This window comes from Babylonia areolata, chromosome 19 (genome assembly GCF_041734735.1).
Source record: "Babylonia areolata isolate BAREFJ2019XMU chromosome 19, ASM4173473v1, whole genome shotgun sequence".
Classification (NCBI taxonomy): Eukaryota; Metazoa; Mollusca; class Gastropoda; order Neogastropoda; family Buccinidae; genus Babylonia; species Babylonia areolata.
The window spans coordinates 41,271,668-41,291,334 of NC_134894.1; the positions used below are offsets into that span (position 1 = coordinate 41,271,668).

A 19,667-nucleotide genomic window follows, 5' to 3' on the forward strand; every position below is an offset into this window, starting at 1 on the left:
CAAGCACACAGGACTCGGCTATTGATATACCATTCCTTGATGACAGAGTAATTGCTGCCACGATGCTACACAGATTTGCATCATACTGACCTACGTCATTTAATTTTCCATTGATTCTTTCGTGTGATATCCACATTCCACCTATTTCTGTGACACTTGCCACCATTTGTGTGCCAGCAGTCCTTGATCTCTAGAAATTTACAGATGGGTTCTCACCTGGGAAGACCCATACAGCTGACTGTTGCTTGTTTCTGGTTTGTATTGAAAGACCCATGTTTTGTCACCAGTGAGGATTTCCTAGAGACAATTTGAATGTGCACCATTGGATTTCCATGGATATGAGTACACCATTCTACTCTATCCCTCTTGAGCTCTTTAATTCAGTTATGAGGGACCCATCTGGCACAACGTTTGCTGACGCCAAGTTGATTGTTCAGAACTATACTTACTCTTCCAAGTGAAATAACCATTTCCTGCTGTATCCCCTGGTATGTTATTCTGGGATTGTCCATGATCAGTGACTTCACAGTGGTTACTTTGTCCTCAGTAATTGCTGTTACTGGATGGCTGATACGGTTTTCATCTTTAAGTGTCAGTCTTCCAAGCTGAAATTCTTGGTACCACCTGAAAACTGTGGCCCAGGAAGGAGATTGCTTCACTAAACACATAGGCATTCTTCCTGAGGCATGCCTTTTCAAAGGTCATACAGAATCACAGCATAAAAATTACATCTGTCTGCTTGAGAAGTGCAGTCACCCTGGCTGTACATTTTGCCTTGCCCTTCAAAATTCAACAGCTGGATGTTCTTGAAAATAGGCTATCACTATGACAGTAATTTTTTTGGTCACCTCATAAGTTCTGTCACATCTCAGATTTAATCAAAAGTCCTTGTGTGTTTATGTATATCTATCTGTCTGTCTGTCTCTCTTGCTATATATGTATATATATATGTGTGTGTGTGTGGGTGTGTGAACAATGGAAAAGTTGGAAAAGGTTTTAGGAAAATTTATTCTATTCTTCAATCCCAAATTTCCAGGAACAAGATATCTTGTCACAATCACTGTCAGTGACAAGAATGGCTTTTGGTTTGAAGTGTGAATTTTTGTTTCAGTTCAGAGACCCACATCTGGAAAAGGAACCATCAAGGTTGTCATTGGGGAAATACAGAAAACTGAGGTAAAACAATCAGTAATGATAAAGCACAAATTTAAGTTTCAAAAGATAATTAGGAAAACAAGGAAGGTGTACAGAAGAGAAATATGAAACAAGGGATAGGTACTGCTAATCCTTATAAAACAAAAGGCAATAATTCAAACTATTCCTACTTAATTAACACTACCAGTCAGCATTCATTAATTTTAGTATTTATTTTGCATTTTGTTTACATTTGTTGTTTTATTGTTTAATTAGTAAGTAGTAATGTGAACTGTGTTTCCACAGTGAGTAAATAGTGTTCAGGAGGATACAATAATTTTTGATGCAATAGGAATTCAGTTAAAGAAGAAGAAAAATAAGTGGGAAGAGTAGTTTTTGTTTTGTTCCTTCTGTTGCACTTTTTCTTTATTATGGACCCCACATTGCTGTTTTGCTTTTTTTTTTTTTTTTTTTTTTTTCAGTTTAAACTTTGAAGTGGAAACAGGGAGTCAGTGGGGTAGGTGCATTCAGTCTTGACAGAAATAAAGTATAACCTGACACATGTGTATATAGTTGTGTCAGTCAGGAAAAAGTGTTGAAAATGGCTTAGATTCATTGCTCAAAAACCTTCAGCATCCTGTTTTTAGTGAGGTGTTTTTAGTCCTGAGAAGTGTTTTCCAAGTAAGGGATTAAAGGCATTTTGTGAAGGAATAAGCTTAGACAGATTTGGTCAGCTTCAAAAGAAAATTGAACAGTTGAAAACAGGGATGTTTGTTACTGGTCCTGCTGTCCACAAAAGTGCAAAGGTGTTGGCTTTTGTTGTTGCTGACTTTCATTCTCTTCTCCCCACTGTCAACAGGAGAGATTCTTCTTGTTGTTTACACACAGAAACATGAAATGTGGTAAGTGGTTCTGTGAATAGTGTGGTATGATAAATGTTGATCAGTTGATGTTGGGAAGGCAGCACCCAGTGCCTTCATCAAATGATGATGACAAATCAGATGCACCAATGGATGTGATAAGATTGGTAAGAGAGAGATACTTTCACAAAAAAACAAACAAAAACAAAAACACAGTCACATACTGATCACAGCGTAAAGATCAAAGGGTAAAAACCTCAGATAATGTGAATGGTGTGGTGATTAAATGATTACAGTGCTGGATATAGTGCTGCTTAAGGGTCTTGGATTTGTTTCCTTATTTTGGCACACATGGTGGATGAAGAGTGGAGGTTTTTCTCAGTTCTTGTTTGGTAACTGTAGCTGATGGTTGTAAATAAAAGCTACATATCACTGGTCACAAAACAAGCAACACTAGTCATTAGTTTTCTGTTTGATGCATATTCTCTTTCTTAAAGAGTATTGCAACATTGGCATTGGTCCAGTCATCAAACAGGATTACTGTGTGACTGACATCTGGGAGATGAGGTTGTTCTTCTTCAGCGTTCGATATTGTTGGGATGTGTCAGACTTGAAGCTTCATCTTCCTGATGATGCCCACAGTTTTCTCCAGGTCAGTCTGGTCACCCCAAAGCTGTGCCTGTAGCTCTGCTCCCTCAGGCCAGAACTTGAGTTGTAGATTCTCAGACGCTCTACTCTGCCTTCCCCTGACCACCGAATTAGCAGAGGCACTGGTTGCTTGGGTGGACCCTCTTGAGGCTAATGGCCCGGCTCTGTTCCTCTCCAGTTGTCGCTGATAGGAACAAGGCCATGACATTACAGTAGTTTGACACATGACCATAATCAATGTTGCATGTGTGTCCTAATCTGACCCAGAACTGCTTCGTAGCTGACACACTCCATCTTCGGCAGGCTGAGTGATTTTGATCAAGTTTGTCTTCTCTAGAGAGGTGGCCTTACAGGGCTATTGAACCCTCTCTGTCCATCATCTATCCTTTATCCACATATGCACAAAAGACTTCAAGTGGATGCCTTCATCCGCGGTTGCAGCCATTGGGAACATAGGAGTCTCCTCTTCCGCCTGCTCTGTCATTGAGGTCTTTGTATTCAGCCTATAGCTGGGAAGCTTCTGGTTTTAAGACCTACCCTGGGAACACATGGGGCTAGAAGTTTAAACACACCTCCTACCCGTGTGATGAACCCATCTTAGGACACATGGGGCATTTTTTAGGGGTGACGGTGCCACGCGTCACTCCACCCCGTCCTGGTAGGAACACCGCCGTTTGGTCTGGGACTGCATATTTGTCTAGACAAGGATCTAGCTTATTTCACAGCTAACCCTTAAATCTAGGGGCCATCCCTCTATCCGCCACCTGAGGACCCACTGAGGATGGGGATGTTCGCCCGGCTATTGAATTGGAGATAGCCTAGCCTCAGGTGAGGTTTGATCCTCCTATCAGCTAGCGACGCACAAACTGCAAAAGTCATCAGTAATCACCAATTTTTCAAATGATTAATTTTCTCAGTTAATGGTTTATCCTTTTGTGGCAGACAGTGAAGATCTTGGAGGATTTCAGAATTTATTTCATTTGACTGAATGTCCATTCATTTGATGTATCATTGAAGTCTGTTGCAGTGGATCTTGACAAGGTCAAGGAGACAGCTCTGTTACTGGCAGTTGATTGTGACATAAGTGATCTTTTGTTTCATGTTCACACATTTCAAAAAAACATCAGAACTATAGAAAAAAATGTGCTCTCCAAAAAAACAACAACAAAAAACAATATGTGGTTTTACATTTTAATTCCTTTGTTTGAGCAGGCTGAAACTACTCCTGATGTGGATTTGATGATGGCTGTTGAGAACTGCTGGAACAGACTCTGTAGGAAATATGCTGTTTCTTTTAATGTATATTTATATTTTCAGTCTTGTAATGGTAAAGAGATGTCAGCAACAGCTGAATAACTAAAACATTGGACTTTCTCTCTGAAGGTCCTGGGTTTGAATTCTGGTCACAGCACCTGGTGGGTTAAGGATGGGGATTTTCCCAATTTCCCACTGAACAGATGTGTATAGGTGCTAGTGCCTGAACAACCTTCTTGTTTTTACAAGTGCAAAAGATCCGATTTGTATGTCTAAGATCCTGTGATTCATGTCGGTATACATTAGATTATGGAAACAAATGTGTGTGTGTGTGTGTGTGTGTGTGTGTGTGTTCATGTTTGCATGTGTGCGTGTTTTGCAGGCTGATGTCATTGTGAACTCAACCAATAGGAAGTTGACACCTGATAATGGAGCGGTAGAAAATGCCATAGCAAGTGCAGCAGGACAAGAGATGAAGAGATCTTGTCGTAAACTGTATCCACGTGGCATCCCAGTGAATGGCCTGGCTGTTACAGACAGTTTTAACATGAAGAATGCCAAGAAAATCTACCACATTGCTCTTTCACAAGACCGTTTTGAGGTGAGAATATTTTGACTGTTCATGTTTCTCTTATCACATCTGACTGCCAATCACTAACAAGACAAATGGAATCTTGCAGTCTGTGTTCCTGATCCTGCAAGCTACTGCTTCTAATGCTGAACATTGTCAGCCATAGTACCAACACAACTAAAAAGATTTAGTTTGTTGGTGAAAAACTTAATCAAATCATATTGGTTAAAATAAGGTATGAATTAGTTCATGTATTTAAATCAAAAAGTGTTTATTAAGTTGTATGAATAAACACAGTGAATGTATCTCAACTTTATGTAATCATGGTCACTTTCTTATCCATGTAGTAAACTTTGATGCACACATCTTTTTCAGCAACCAAAAGTGCTATGGTTGGAAGAACATTATTGATGAGATCTTTCTTATCCTGTTAATCAAAATAATGCTTGAGCATGAAATTCTTGAATGTTGCAAAATTAATATTTTTTTCATGAACAGACATTGTTTTCAGTGACTCTTCATGTGTTGGTAATAATGTATAAAGTGGTCTTGCCTAGGCAGGTATTAAGGTAAATAGAAATTTACATTTGATTATATGTCAGCCTGCTATACATAGCACGTTTGCTTACTTTGCCAACAGCTACAACCTGATTATGATAAAATAAAGTACGTCACTGGAAATCAGAATAAATGTTTCGTTTTGGTGTAAGTTGCTGAAGTGTTTGATATATTGGATCAAGAATGTGTGCTGCTTCCTAAGTTTTGTGAGTTGTACTTTCATTTTAATAATGATTGTGCATTTATGATTCTTTTATGTTTTTCTGCTTCATGTTATGCGTTTATTTGATTCATTTTATATGTTGGATTTGTGCAGTCCTCTGAGTTTGCTGTTGCTTGTATCATTGTACTGTGTGAAATGAGGTGGTTATTCATTATTATTATTCTTATCAAAATAGTCCACTGAGCAGTTTTAGGCTTTAGATTGAGATCGAAAACAACAACAACAACAACAAAACCTAGTTGTGACTTCAGCAAGAGATCTAGCAACAACTGGGATATCAGTGTTTTATATCTATTTACATTTTTGATACATGATTGCACAAACTTTGTTCTTCAGTTCTTGTTGTCATACCCACAATAATCAGAATCAAGCACTTCATACTTTTGATAGATACTGTAAAAATGCCACAATCAAGTGAACCAGAGCTAATTTGAAAACAACTATGACGGAAACACACTGGCCGGAAATTGTCATTAAAAAAACAAAACCCCTATACAGATACAGTATATGGCCTGATGCAGGGCCAAGGAAGTGTCTGCCCCTTTCAATCTGTCATTTGTTTAGGACCTTAGCAAGTGTCACTTTGAAAAGATACTGAACATGGTAAATACTGAAGCAGGTGAGATGCAAACAATTGAACTACCACATTGAATTTCCACACACCAAGTCACAAATCCATCACATGATCCACATGGATGCTTTATTGTATTGCTGGCACAGGACTGTAATCACTGAAGGAAAGGTGTCAGAAGTATTGGGTGTAAAGTTATTTACATGCTCATATTAGTAATCATTTCAGCAAGATTTTGCACCTTATAAATATTATTATTAGTAGTAGTAGTATTTTATGTATTTATCTGTTTTATTTTTGTATTAATTTATTTTTAATTTTTGTTCTTTTCTTTTCTTTCTTTCTTTCTTTTTTTTATTAATTTTTTTTTCTCAAGGCCTGACTAACCGCATTAGGTTACGCTGCTGGTCAGACATCTGCATGGCAGATGTAGTATAGCGTATATGGATTTGACCGAACGCAGTGACGCCTCCTTGACCTACTGATACTGATACTTACAGCAATAATCAATGCTGAATCCGAAGAATCCAAAGTACATAGCACAGTAGAATAAAGGTCTCTTCAAAGGATGTTTTGCCAGGGACAAAGGCAAGGTCAGTTATTTTCATTCAAAATCATGGCAACAGAATGTAATTGATAAATATTACAAAGTGTCATTCACCAATTAAATGAAAGCTGCTCTCATGTCCATTGATAACATTGGCCAGCTCTAAGTACAACTGCAATCAATTGACTGAGGCGTGTGCTCTTAGATCAGTGGACATAGCACCAGAATGTAACAGAAGAAATACACCTTGTCATGCTCAAAGACTGGGACTCGATCTCAGCCAGCCAGTTGGGAAACTGGTTGCACTACTGGCTTATGGATATTGAAGAGAATGTCAGTCAAGTGTCATTCTGTACAGTTAAAATACACACTGCGTTGTCTGCAACCAAATGTGTAGCAAAAGGAGTTGTAGATTCATGCTGCAAGTCATGGTTTCTTATGACTAGTGGATGTCATTTTGCACTTTTGATATTATTCACAAAATCAGTGCAATCTAGCTATTGAAACAAAGTGAGCATATTTGCGTGTACATGTGTGCACGTGCATATGGATAGATGTACACATGTTCCTGTTTTCAGGAGGAGAAGCAGAAAGTTCTGCTCCATGACTTGCGTCAGGTGATCCTTCACTGCCTGCTTCAAGCATCACTGGAAGGGCACACCAGCATTGCTTTCCCGACTCTTGGATCAGGAATGCTGAGGTATCCCTGTGAAGCTGTTGCCAAGCTGATGTTCTCCACGATCAACTTTTTCTTCAGAGAAATGCCCCACTCAACATTGCAGACAGTCTTCATTGTTGTATTCTTTCAAAACTTTGCAGCAGTTCAGGTATGGTCATAGACATTGTTTCTATTCTCTGGAACTGTAAATGGTATGGTTGGGGAGTATTTCTGTATTGGACAGATTTCCATGTTGGAATGTCAGCAGTTTTTGGTTGTTTGGTTCCTTTATTTTACTTTGTCTCAGTATTAATAAAGGCAAGTAGTTTAAGCAGCCACAAAACTTTCACTTTCAGAAGTACAAAAATCAGTCACTTCCACCTGTAGAATAGGTTCTGTACAATATTGATGGACACAAGAGCTGTGTGCATTCTCTACAGGGCATGGTGAATGACAACTAATCTGATAAAATAATTTTTTTTAAAAAGCCTGATGGTAATACCTTCCATGTTTTTGTCCGCTATTCATGAGCAGTAAAAAAAACATGTGATGCCATTCACGTTTCTTATCAGAGATGTAAATACTCAAATTTCACACTTGTCACAGGAGGTAGGGAGTTGAAATGGGTGCTGGGGATGTCACAAGCTTTTATCTCTCTCTCAGGGCTTTTAGCAGTCTGTTTTCTTGCTAAATATTGACACACAAAACAAGATGTCAGTACTGGTGTTGTATGATCTGACTTACTCCAAGTTCTCTTTGCCAAGTGCTTACAACTGACTCAGAAGATGTTCCAAACCTGTGCTTTGCATGTGAGTGCTGAGCAAGCAGATCACCAAACATTAATGTAAGAGAACATCAGATGCTTAGACTAATCAGTAGTCTGTTTAAGAGAATATTTTGGGAACTGTATGCCATTTGAAAACATGCCCCCACATCAACTTTCATTTGGAAACTATTAGAAATACTGTGAAGCTACTCATATTTTCATGTTATTGGATAATTTATGATCCTTTAATTCCATTCACCCCAGACAGTTTCTCATATTGGTTAAGCAGTTCAGATGTCGTTTTGCTTTTCAGTGAAACGTGTTTCCACCAATGGAAAAACAAAGAAAAAATTAGCAGATGCCTGATGAACACATGAAGCCGGTGCTTCGGGCAGGATGATCATGGACAGCCAGGATCATTTTGTTGAAGTCACGATGTCAGCAGTCTGGAGTCTTCATTCTCAGACTGTCATAGGTCATTCACCAGAAGAGATCATGCACTGCTGCAGTCACTTTGGTGGCATTCGAGGGAATCTCTTCTGATAAAAATAATGTTCATATCACAAACTTCTGATGAAATATTCGTATCATAAACTAAGCCTCCTTGCTAGGAATAAGTCATCTTTCTCACTGACTTTCCTAAATTTCCTGAAAATTCTGCTTGGACATTTAAACCTCATGTTGATCACTTTGACCTGACTGTGTTTTTTTGTTGTTGTTGTTTTAAAATGACTACACCATCAATCCCTGGTCACCAAACACTGACACAAACTCACTACAGCCATGGAAGTGGAGAGGAAAACTAAAAATTGAGATAACACATTCCAGTGTTTGGTGGAATGGGTATCAAACATGAATCTTGAAATTATTGCCTTACTTATTTATCATTAATCACATGAATTGATGCATTTATTTGTTACCTTGTTTGTTTTGTTACTTATGTATTTACAACTATAATTTCAGGCTCTCAAGATGGAAGAAATCAGTCGGCTGTATACATATTCCTCAGAGGAAAAGCAGACAATGCAGAAATGTAAGAGTGTCAAATTGTCAATTTATGAAGAATCTACTTTAAACTTTTTTGTGTGTAAATAACTTTCAGAGGAATTACCGGGATGGTTAAAACAACAGTGTCACATCACACGTATACATATATACACATGCACACATATACACATAACATGCACTTTCACAGACAGACAGACACACACACACACACACACGCACATGCACATGCACGCTCACACACACACACACACAAAGACAGGCATATAGTTTCTGTCTTTTATGCTTTTGCTTAACACTCTCTGTGTGTGATTGTGTGATGAAAGTACACATTTGAATTGATTTTAGTAACAGGAAAATTGATGAATAGACACACAAGGGTGGCTAAGCAGGCTGAAATATTAGGAGACAGTGGTGTCTTGTTTTGTGTCTTTTCATGAATTGACCATGTCTGCAATGTGGGTAGAAAAATGCTTGATTTCACATCTGTGCACATGGACCCTTTTTTTATTTTTATTTTTATTTTTATACCTTGTTTGTGTCAGCATATTACTAGTTTTCTGACATCAGTTACTGTCTGTTAAGTAGACGATGTGTGTTTTCAAACTATTGATCAGTATTATGAACTTTGTCTTGTGGTAGCAATCTGATTGCTTTTTGTTATAATTTTATTGTGCAAGTGAATTTTCAAAAGCCAGTTGGACACATCATGTGACAGTTTATTTGTTGCAACTTTTTAAAAATAATCTTTTATATAACTCTTGTGTGTAACAGAGTGAGTCTCTGTAATTGTGTGTGTGCGTGATTGTGTGTGTGTGTGGTGTGTGGTGTGTGTGTGTGCGTGTGTGCGTGCGTGTGTGTGTGTGTGTGTGTGTGTGTGTGTGTGTGCGTGTGTGTGTGTGTGTGTGTGTGTAAACAGTTTTAATTCCTCAGCAACTGCAAGTGGTAAAGAAATTAAATCTATAGAGGTAACAGATACCAATTAGACCTTTCTAGCAAACCCCCTTCTTTGAGATGCTCTGGGCAAAAGCCTTTAATCTTTCACAAACTCTGTAGCAACAAAATTAGGAAATATAATGTTTATTGAACCAGACATGAATGATGAATTACACCTGTTGGTTTTTACACTGATGAATATCGTCAGTATACATTAAAAAGATAAATGAACTGATTTCATTTTGAATACCAGCATTTTTGTAAGCTTTCAAATAGGTCATATGAAGATCAGGTCAGACTAGTCATACTGATCCAGTATTTACTACCTGCCAGATACAGAACCCTTGTTCTGTTTATATTAAAATGTATTTATCTCTTTATTTGAATTTAATTAGTTATCTTTTGTTTGTTAATGAACTATTCTTTATTCTTATTTATTCTGTGTTAATGTTTTACATAAAACCTTGCATAAGTTCTCAAGGCTTGATGAGCATGTTGGATATTTGTGAATTTCAGGCATCTCTTTTTCTTTTTTTTTTTTTTCTTTATCAGCAGATGTGGTGTGGCATATTTGGATCAGTCCACATGCATTGACTCCTTGAAACTGAAACTGAAATTTTATTAAGGCCATACTATTCTTTTTTTTCCTGCATTTTATTTTATTTCATTATCTATCTGCTTATGCCTTTATTCATTCATTTATTTATTTATTTATTCATTAATTTAGTGATGTCATCCATTTATTTGTTTATTCACTTTTTTTCCTCAAGGCCTGACTAAGTGTGTTGGGTTACGCTGCTGGTCAAGCATCTGCTTAGCAGGTGTGGTGAAGCGTATATGGATTTGTCCAAACACAGTGACACCTCCTTGAGTAACTGAACTGAACTGAACTATTGAGGCCAGGAGCATTCAGCTGTAAAAGAGTAAACAAGCATAGTTAACTTTTGCTTCTTACAGTAAGACAAGGTACATTACCAGCTGCCATTCGCCATTGCAATGTAGCTAGCATCTTGGACACATGGCTGTGAGGATATGGGTTAAATCCTCAGACTGGAACTACACAGTCAAATATCATCCACTTCACAGATGCATCTTTGGCTGTGTTGCTTAAAGTTCCTGACCAACACAGCAAGTGTTTGAATCTCATAGGCCTGGTCAATGCTGTGATGTTATTCTCAAAGGAAGCATTGAGTACAACCTTGTCACACAGTCCCAAACCCAAAATGGACCCCCAGCAGCATCACCATTGTCCCAAATTCTGTGGCCTTTCATGACCAGCTGTCATGGTGACCTCAGTTTTGGTCCTCCTTCCTTTTCCATGCTTGGGGTGAGTCCTGTCAATGTCTTCCATGTCAGCAGGTTCATGGGGGACCGTTGCTGGAGGGGTGTGATGGTGGTCTCCACTTTCAAAGGGACCTCCACTTAGTGTAACTTCACAGCTAAGTGATTATTGTCATCAGTAAGGGACTTAGTAGTTGGTGTCCTGTGTCAGAACATTCACTACTGAATACCGCCTTAGTGACTAAGCAGGAGTGCAGGGTCTCCTGGTGTTTGGCCACTTTTGAAAAAACAAAAATGAAAAACAACAAAAAACCTTGATTGTCCCAGATAATTCTTGGTTGTTTCCCTGTTTCATGGAAAGCACAAAGCAGCATGCTTGAAGTAATATACCTTGTTCTAAGGGGGAAACGTTAACTGTGCTTGTGATTTACTGTTTATAGTGAATATGGATCTGAGCTTTGAAGTCTTTTTATATCCTCACACTTGATAAGCAGTCTTGTGTTCCTCTGGTTGATTATTTTCCCCTCCCTGCATGATCTTGCAACTTGCATGTTCAGCCTGACAATTTTTTTTTTTTTTCTTTTTTGCCCATCCTGACATAATTCTGGTCATTAAAATTACACATACCTTATAGGTAAGCTGGTTGACTTTGGATGTGTGTGTGTATTTATTTTGAATATATTTATTTTTGTCTCTTTTTTTGTAGATGAAATGCGGTTGAGCTTGAAGACTCACAAGATCCAGGTTGTCCAAGGAGTTGTGTTCAAAAATCCATGGGTGTCTGACGTCTGCATACATGGATCACTTGCTTCCGGTAGAGGAGGTAGTATTTGCATAGGACAGGGTAGATGAAATCAGGCATTTTTATTGTAATTTTCTGTTCATGTTTCAATTACTTTGTCAGTGCCATGAATTGTGCACCTCAGAGCCATCAGGTCAGTTTTCTTTGACAGATTTGAGAAAGGTGAAGTACAATAGGGAGGTAGTGCACACGCTTTCGTTGGGAACATTTCGTGAGGACTCCCCGGTTATTTTTAGCGAGAACTGCTTGCGCATGCGTGTCTTTATTGCTGGTTTTTCATGTCACTGAAATGCTAAAATTTCGAAGTGGAAATTACCTGTTCTGACAAAAGGATTTTGAACTATTTCGATGGGTATTTTTGCAAGTATACAAGTTATTTTTCATTTTATGATTACACCAGTTATTAGCTTTAATCTTCTATGTTTACTTTGAGTGTGTTTCTCGTCAGATCTCTGCCATTCAGGTATTCGAACTGATCTATTTAGAATTCAGCACACAACCTCCTCTGGTTTTGACTTTGGAGAGACTTGACACATGTACACCAAATATCAGTTTGAAGCATCATTTTATCCACAGCAGGCATACTTTTTCTTGTGTTTGTGAAACTGAGAGGAGGGGATATTCTTGTTTTGGACAACTGTCGACGGGATCTATAATTACATATATTCCGTTTCAAGGCAAAAGTTCCCAGCCTGTTAACGTGATCTGCTTTCTGTCATTTGTTTATGCAAGATCTTGATCACAGGAATCTAAAAAATAAGAATTAAAAAAAAAAGATTTTAAAGTAATAAACTTACTGCCTTGCTTTCTTTTAACATGCTGTTGATGTTTTGAGATCAAAAGACCTTTTTGACGACATAGTTTTTGTTGTTCGGTTCAGTCTGTGCAAATAAAATGATGTAATCAAACTCTGCTGAAAAGTTGTCCAAAGAAAGGCAGTGCACACCCAGAAAAACTAGTTACATTGGTGGGCTACCCATGACGTCACATGACCTTTTTTGTCGCACTGCAAGCAAGGAAATGTTCCCGACAAAAGTATGTGCACTATCTCCATGTTCTCTGAAAATATTCATAGACTTTGGAAATGATTAATACAGTTGAAAATGATTAATACAAAGATACACAAGAACAAGAAACGTATTCACATATGTACATGTAACTCAACATGCACACACTCATGCTTTCATGTAAATTAACTCAAACATGCTTGTTCTTTGACCTCAGTTTTATTCTTTTTCTATTGAATCTGTTTCAAATGCTTTTGATTTCCATTTTCATTTTGACAGCCAAGTTCTTCAACAGAAATTTTGAAACTTAATGGTAATTATACCACAATGAGGGGCGCAATAGCTGAGTGGTTAAAGCGTTGGACTTTCAATCTGAGGGTCCCGGGTTCGAATCTCAGTAATGGCGCCAGGTGGGAAAAGGGTGGAGATTTTTCTGATCTCCCAGGTCAGCATGTGTGCAGACCTGTGTGTGCCTGAACCCCTTTGCAGAAGATCAGATATGCACATTAAAGATCCTCTAATCCATGTCAGTGTTCGGTGGGTTATGGAAACAAGAACATACCCAGCATGCACACCCCTGAAAACAGAGTATGGCTGCCTACAGGCAGGGTAAAAACGGTTATACACTTAAAAGCCTACTCGTGTACATATGAGTGAACATGGGAGTTGCAGCCCATGAACGAAGAAGAAGTACCACAATTTATTTTTTTATCAGTGAGAAGGCACTCCTCTGTATGAAGTGCACCATCTAAATTGAAAAATAAAAGCATGAAAAACTAGAATCAGCTGTATGCTTTGCGGTAGATTGTACAAGAGTAGACATTTTTTTTTTTTATCACTTTTCAAATTAATTCCTATTGACACCAGTCCTCCATGCTTGAAAAAAAAGGTCACCATGGGATTCCTTCTGCATGCAATAGATACTTTTCTTAAATGAAATATCTGAGTGGAAAAGACAGGAGTAGGTTAAAAGTTTGACAGCTCTAAACATATAAGTAGTTACCTCATTAGTGATATTAGATCTCATGGGGCAAAGACTGCCTGCACAAACCAGCACCATCTGTAGATCTATGGGGTTTTTTGGTGAGCAAACACTATAATTTTGATTAACTTATCACACATCATCTAATTGCAGTATTCAGTTGTCAGTACTGAAGAAAATAACCCTAAAACAGGAAACCTTGGGAACAAGTTTGAAACTTTGATCTTTATCTATATTATAATTTAAAACAATGAAATGCAGATTGGCATAAATTGCTGTAGATGGAATTGTTCTCTTTCCAGCGCACAACTTTCAGTTCAACAAATTCTAGTTTGAGTGGTGAGCAAACATATTATTTGGATTGACATATGTAAGTACAGGTAACAGTTCATCCCTCCTCAATTTTGCATTTTGGTTTTGTTGATTTTGTTTTTCTTAAATCAGCAGGAACTGCATGTGAGCCATGGAAGCTTTGCCTGTTGTTTCGTTTTGTTTTGATTACTCTTTTTGCCAACTGTGGACCTTCAATTTTCAGTCAGTGCAAATCAAGGACTAGAAATGTAAACCTGGAAGGAAGATAGTTCTTGTTTAATTTTGGAGATTTGGAGATAAGCAGTCCATTGTTCTCTGCGCAGTCTAGGCAATGTAATCTTGAATCTCCAGTCAAAGTAAAGCAGAGCATACTGGTATGCTTGCGTATATGTGTCAGGTATCCACTCACCTTTGTAATATAGTAAATATAGCCTTGATCATTAATGGCTCAGTTTTCTCTCTTTGCTTTGGAGTAAAACATAGAACTTGGAGGGAAATCTTGCCATGACATCCTGTGTGACATTGATGAAAAGAGGCTTGTCCATTGCACCTGATGAAGAGGCTGCCACACGTGTATTTCTGTGTGTGTTTTACATGCCAGATGTTGCACTGTGGCATCACCCACAAGCTGTAAATTGTGTTCTAGCTGCTCTCCAAACAGAATTGCTGATGAAAATTGGACTTACAAGATACGTTCAGTAGGCTCATGATAATACAACAAAAGGGACATGTGTCTTAACGCCTAAGTGCAGGAAAACAGTTAATGGGAATGACTTCACTAGGATGTCTCATTTTCAGGATCAGACAGAGATGCCACTGGATGCCGGAGCATTGTTGTGGACACTGGCAAAGCAACAACGGAAGACTACAAGAATTATTTGAAAGAAGCTTTAAAGCTTGGTCGAACTGTTCAGATAGCTGGGGATACACTGCGTGAGTATTGGAAATGCACTATAATTATTGAACTGCTCTTTGGGGGATGTGTATACAGGTGTGAGGGGTTGGGTGGGTATTTTTCACTCAGGCTAGCACTGTGTGAGATTAGTTTTTTTTTCAATTACAACCTGTTGAAGATCATATTTTAACAACATTTGTTCTGGAGTGATTGCCTAGTGGTAATGCACGGACTAAGAAGAGAGTGTCCACTGTTTCAGTTCCCACACATATCAGGATTTTTACTTTCACCCAGTCAGGATTTTTACTTTCCCCCACCTTCACTTGACCTTGACTCGTGGTCTGGGTGCTAGTCTTTAGGATGAGACAGTAACCAGGGTCCCGAATGCAGCATGCAGTTAGTGCAGTTAAAGAACCTACAACAACAAGAGAGTTGTCCCTGGCAAAACAGTGTATAAAAAACAGGAATCAAGAATGGTGGCTTTGAAGTATGGTGATGCATTCATTCTTGGGAGATGAACAGTCCAAATTCTGCCTAGAGAAATCTGTTGTGATTGAAATGTAATACAATACAGTTTGTAAATCATGTGTTCCATACCACAAAAGCAGGGACATTTTTACAAGTTTCAGCCCATTTAACAAATTGTAAGTGAATAAGGCAAGTTGTCTAGTGAACCAAAAGGGGAAAAAGTTGTCTTTGAATCGAGCAAAATGGCCACTAGATTGCTATTTTCCACTTCCAGTGATTTGCCTTCAGAGCCATGTGGTTACAAATAGTGGTGAGTCCATCTGGAATGCATACAGAAATAGCTCAAGCACTTCAGAATTATTGAAGACATGCTGCTGTAATGATGTAGAGCTTTCAATCTGCTGTTCGGTTAGACATTGGTAAGCCATTGAGCAGTCCTTGAATAGTCCTTTAAGTTTTTGTTCAAAAGCCTGAATGAACCCTGTTTGATAGGAAGCAGTTAATAACAATAAATAATCAAACCTCAGATTTTACGTCTGTTAAACATGGAGTGCCACGGGGATCCATCTTAGGGCCAATTTTATTCTCCACTTATGTTAATGACTTACCTTGTTATATGAAATGTAAATGTGAAATGTTTGCAGATGACACATCCTTACATTCAAGCAATTCAGACGCCAGTAAACTAACTAATGAACTCCAAGATGATATTCAGAAACTTAATGACTGGACACACTTGAATCACATGTCCTTGAATGCTCAGAAAACAAAGTGCATGTATGTATGTGCATGACAAAAAAGACAAAAAATGAAACATAACTTCAAACCACTATTCCTAGGCGTCAATAAAATTGAAGAGGTAGATTCACATAAAATTCTGGGTGTCATTATTGATAAGGATCTGTCTTGGACTGACAATACGAAGCACTTAAGTAAATGTCTCTCAAATAGAATATTTCAACTAGCAAAAATCAAAAAAATCCTTAATGTCCATTCACGAAAGCTCTTCTTCTTCCAGTAATCGATTATGCGTCAACTATATGGGACAACTGTAGCCTGTCAAACTTGAAGTTTATTCACCGTATGTATGAAAGAGCGCTGAAAATAGTTTTGTTAAAACCAAACTCCCTGATCCCAATGGACTATAAACAACTTATATATTATCTTTTCACAACAGGCTGTATTTCAACAAAGCTGTTTGCATGCATAATGTTATGTATGGAAATGCTCCAAAAAAGATTGCAGACGCTTTTAAAACTAATGAACACAGACACAACCACATGCTCTGCATACCCAGACCAAGAAACAACCTTTACAAATCCAGCTTTCTGTATTCTGGTGGAAATTTATGGAATAATCTCCCACTCACTCTGAAAAGTATAGTAAATAAAAACGTGTTTAAGAAAGAATCACCTCATTGAAAATAATTAACAGTAATACAAATTTTGATCTGTTAGTCTAGTATTCATATTATTAATTATGAAATGTTTTGTATATGCTTGTGTTGGCAATGATTTTGCATCATATGAGGGAACATGTGCATGTGGGTGGGATGGGCATGGTGTAATTGTGTCCGAGAACTTGTGTTCTGTGGTGTGTGCGTGTGTGTGTGTGTGTGTGTGAAATGGAAATGCAGTTGTGTATTTCTTTATCACAATATTCTTGTATATGTATGTGTATATGCATTTTGTTGTTATTGTTGCTCTTCATCTGCTCGTTTCTTCTCTCTCTCTCTCTCTCTCTCTCTCTCTCTCTCTCTCTCTCTCTCCTATTTTTTCCTTCTTCTTTTCTCTTTTTTTCCCTTCTTTTTAATTTTTTTTTCATTGATGGCTTGATGTAAAAAAAAAAAAAAGCAATTGTTGCTTATTCAATTTACCATCATGAAATAAAATCTTGACTTGTTACAAATTTAGGCAAAGCAAGATAAGGCTAGGCAAGGCAAGAAGTTTATTTCATGTGCCCCTTGGGGGCATTGAATGAAAACAGAATGCTATGTTCCTGATCAGCATGCATTGTCTGAATGTACTGGCTGGATTGACAAGAAGAGCTCTTGAATCTTTACAGCTTTAACAAGTTCTGGAGAAAAGAATAGGAATGCACTGAAGGCACACAGTGGTTGAGAAGTGTTCAGCACTTCTTGTGTTCTTCACCTCAGCTTTGAAGAATGAAGAGAAGTGATGATGAGAGAAACTCTTTAAAGCTGACTGTTCTTGACTGTCAGTGGCTGTGAAAAATGGTTATTTATATCACATATAATTTATTACATGATTGATTCAGCTCTCCCTCTCTCTCTCTCTTACACATGTACATGCACACACACATACACACACACTCCTGAATGCTTGCACACAGTGATTGAATGTATAAAGAGCAAACACCATACATACACAAACTTGTATGTACACAGAGAAGACAAATAAATAAATGTCATTTCATTTGTTTTTTTAAAATACAATGGATTGTTCATTTGGTTCATTCTTGGGGTGCACTCATTATATGTGTAGTCACAAGGCTGTTCAATATATTGGGCAAGAAGTTAACAAGGCATTGCCTTGGAATGATTTGTGTAAAATAAAAAAAATTTAAAAAATCCTATGTTTTCAGGAATAGTTGTTTCTTGACTCAAAATGGCATGTAGTAACAAGCATGAATAACATCACATATGAGTCATACAGAGTAAATGTAAGTTCAGTGAAGATCAAAGTGGAAGTATAATGAGGAAGATTCCAACTCAGTCGAGATGAGATGTTGCTGGATAGATGGCAGGACTACAACTTATGCTTGTATCTTTGAGAGCAAGTAGTCTTCAAGCAGTCTTCAGGGGAGCATGAAGAAACCACACTTCCCAAGGAGCAGAGGATGTCAGTGTGCCATGGAGTCAGAACATGCAAGATGATAGATAAAATGTCTTCTGTTCTCTCCATTTTTCCTGTTGTTCTCAAAGTGAGACCTTGTGAGACCCAGGCTGCACCAGTTGAAATGGTTCTGGAAGTTCAAACCTGTTTAGTATTGGACACTGGGTTTGTCGAGTTTGAAATACCAGCTGCCCAGAGAATGATATACCACACTGGAAATTGCTCCAGAAAGACAACATTGTGGAGTGATGGCCTAGAGGTAACACGTCTGCCTAGGAAGCGAGAGAATCTTAGCGTGCTGGTTCGAATCACGACTCAGCCGCCGATATTTTCTCACCCTCCACTAGACCTTGAGTGGTGGTCTGGACGCTAGTCATTCACATGAGATGATAAACCAAGGTCCAGTGTGCAGCATGCACTTAGTACACATTAAAGAACCCATGGTAACAAAAGGGTTGTTCTTGGCAAAATTCTGTAGAAAAATCCACAACGATAGGAAAAACAATTAAAAACTGAACGCAGGAAAAAATGCAAAAAAAAAAAAGGGTGGCGCTGTAGTGTAGTGACACGTTCTCCCTGGGGAGAGCAGCCTGAATTTCACACAGAGAAATCTGTTGTGATAAAAAGAGAAATACAAATACAAATTCTAAGTGTTTCAGGATGGCTTCACAAATTATGACACCATATTTCATTTGTTGTAAATCTGACTACAATGTGTGCATACTGTTATTGAAATTTGAAAGATGGAACCACTTTATGGACTCCATGAAGAAATGGCTATAACTTTAATATAAGATATAGTATAAACTTTACGCTGCATGATTTGGACACTTTTTTTCTTTCTTTCTGCACATAGCGGTACACCTGTTGTCATCAAATTGGAATTTAAGATCAGTGTTGATTTCTGTTCTCAGCAATACATGAGAACAATCATTAAAATTAACATACACACACACACACACACACACACACACACGTGTCACTTGAATTGTGATTTTTTTAAATCCATCAGTGTGCATTCTGCATCATGACATTGTACAGAAATGAATATTAAATAAGTCATTCAATTATTGATTGAAAATAGGCCCAGTGACAGTGTGTAACACTGATCAAGGAGTTGTGAAATGTGCATGTGTCTGTAAACAAGTGTGTGAATTGAGTCTGTCAGTTTTCTAAGCCAAACACATATTGCAGCTCAGTAGTCATTTGAAAGGGACAAATACTGTCTTGGTAATCTTATTTTCAAATATACTTGGCAGTTACTTTTTTAATGCAAAAGTTCAAGAAAACTTGAACTCTTAGTTGACTTCATTTGTGATCATGTTAAACAGATG

At 37.9% G+C, this 19,667-nt stretch overlaps 1 protein-coding gene across 2 annotated transcripts in view; it reads left to right on the top strand.

The window, feature by feature from the left end:
* LOC143293721 (uncharacterized) overlaps positions 1–19,667 on the top strand; it is a 70,618-nt gene that overhangs the window by 14,307 nt on the left and 36,644 nt on the right. For both annotated transcript variants that reach the window (XM_076604919.1, XM_076604920.1), the window contains 6 exons: positions 1,112–1,176; positions 4,279–4,497; positions 6,945–7,193; positions 8,754–8,823; positions 11,719–11,835; positions 14,914–15,048. In XM_076604919.1, the coding sequence (XP_076461034.1) occupies positions 1,112–1,176; positions 4,279–4,497; positions 6,945–7,193; positions 8,754–8,823; positions 11,719–11,835; positions 14,914–15,048 (855 nt within the window). The remainder of the gene's footprint in view (positions 1–1,111; positions 1,177–4,278; positions 4,498–6,944; positions 7,194–8,753; positions 8,824–11,718; positions 11,836–14,913; positions 15,049–19,667) is intronic.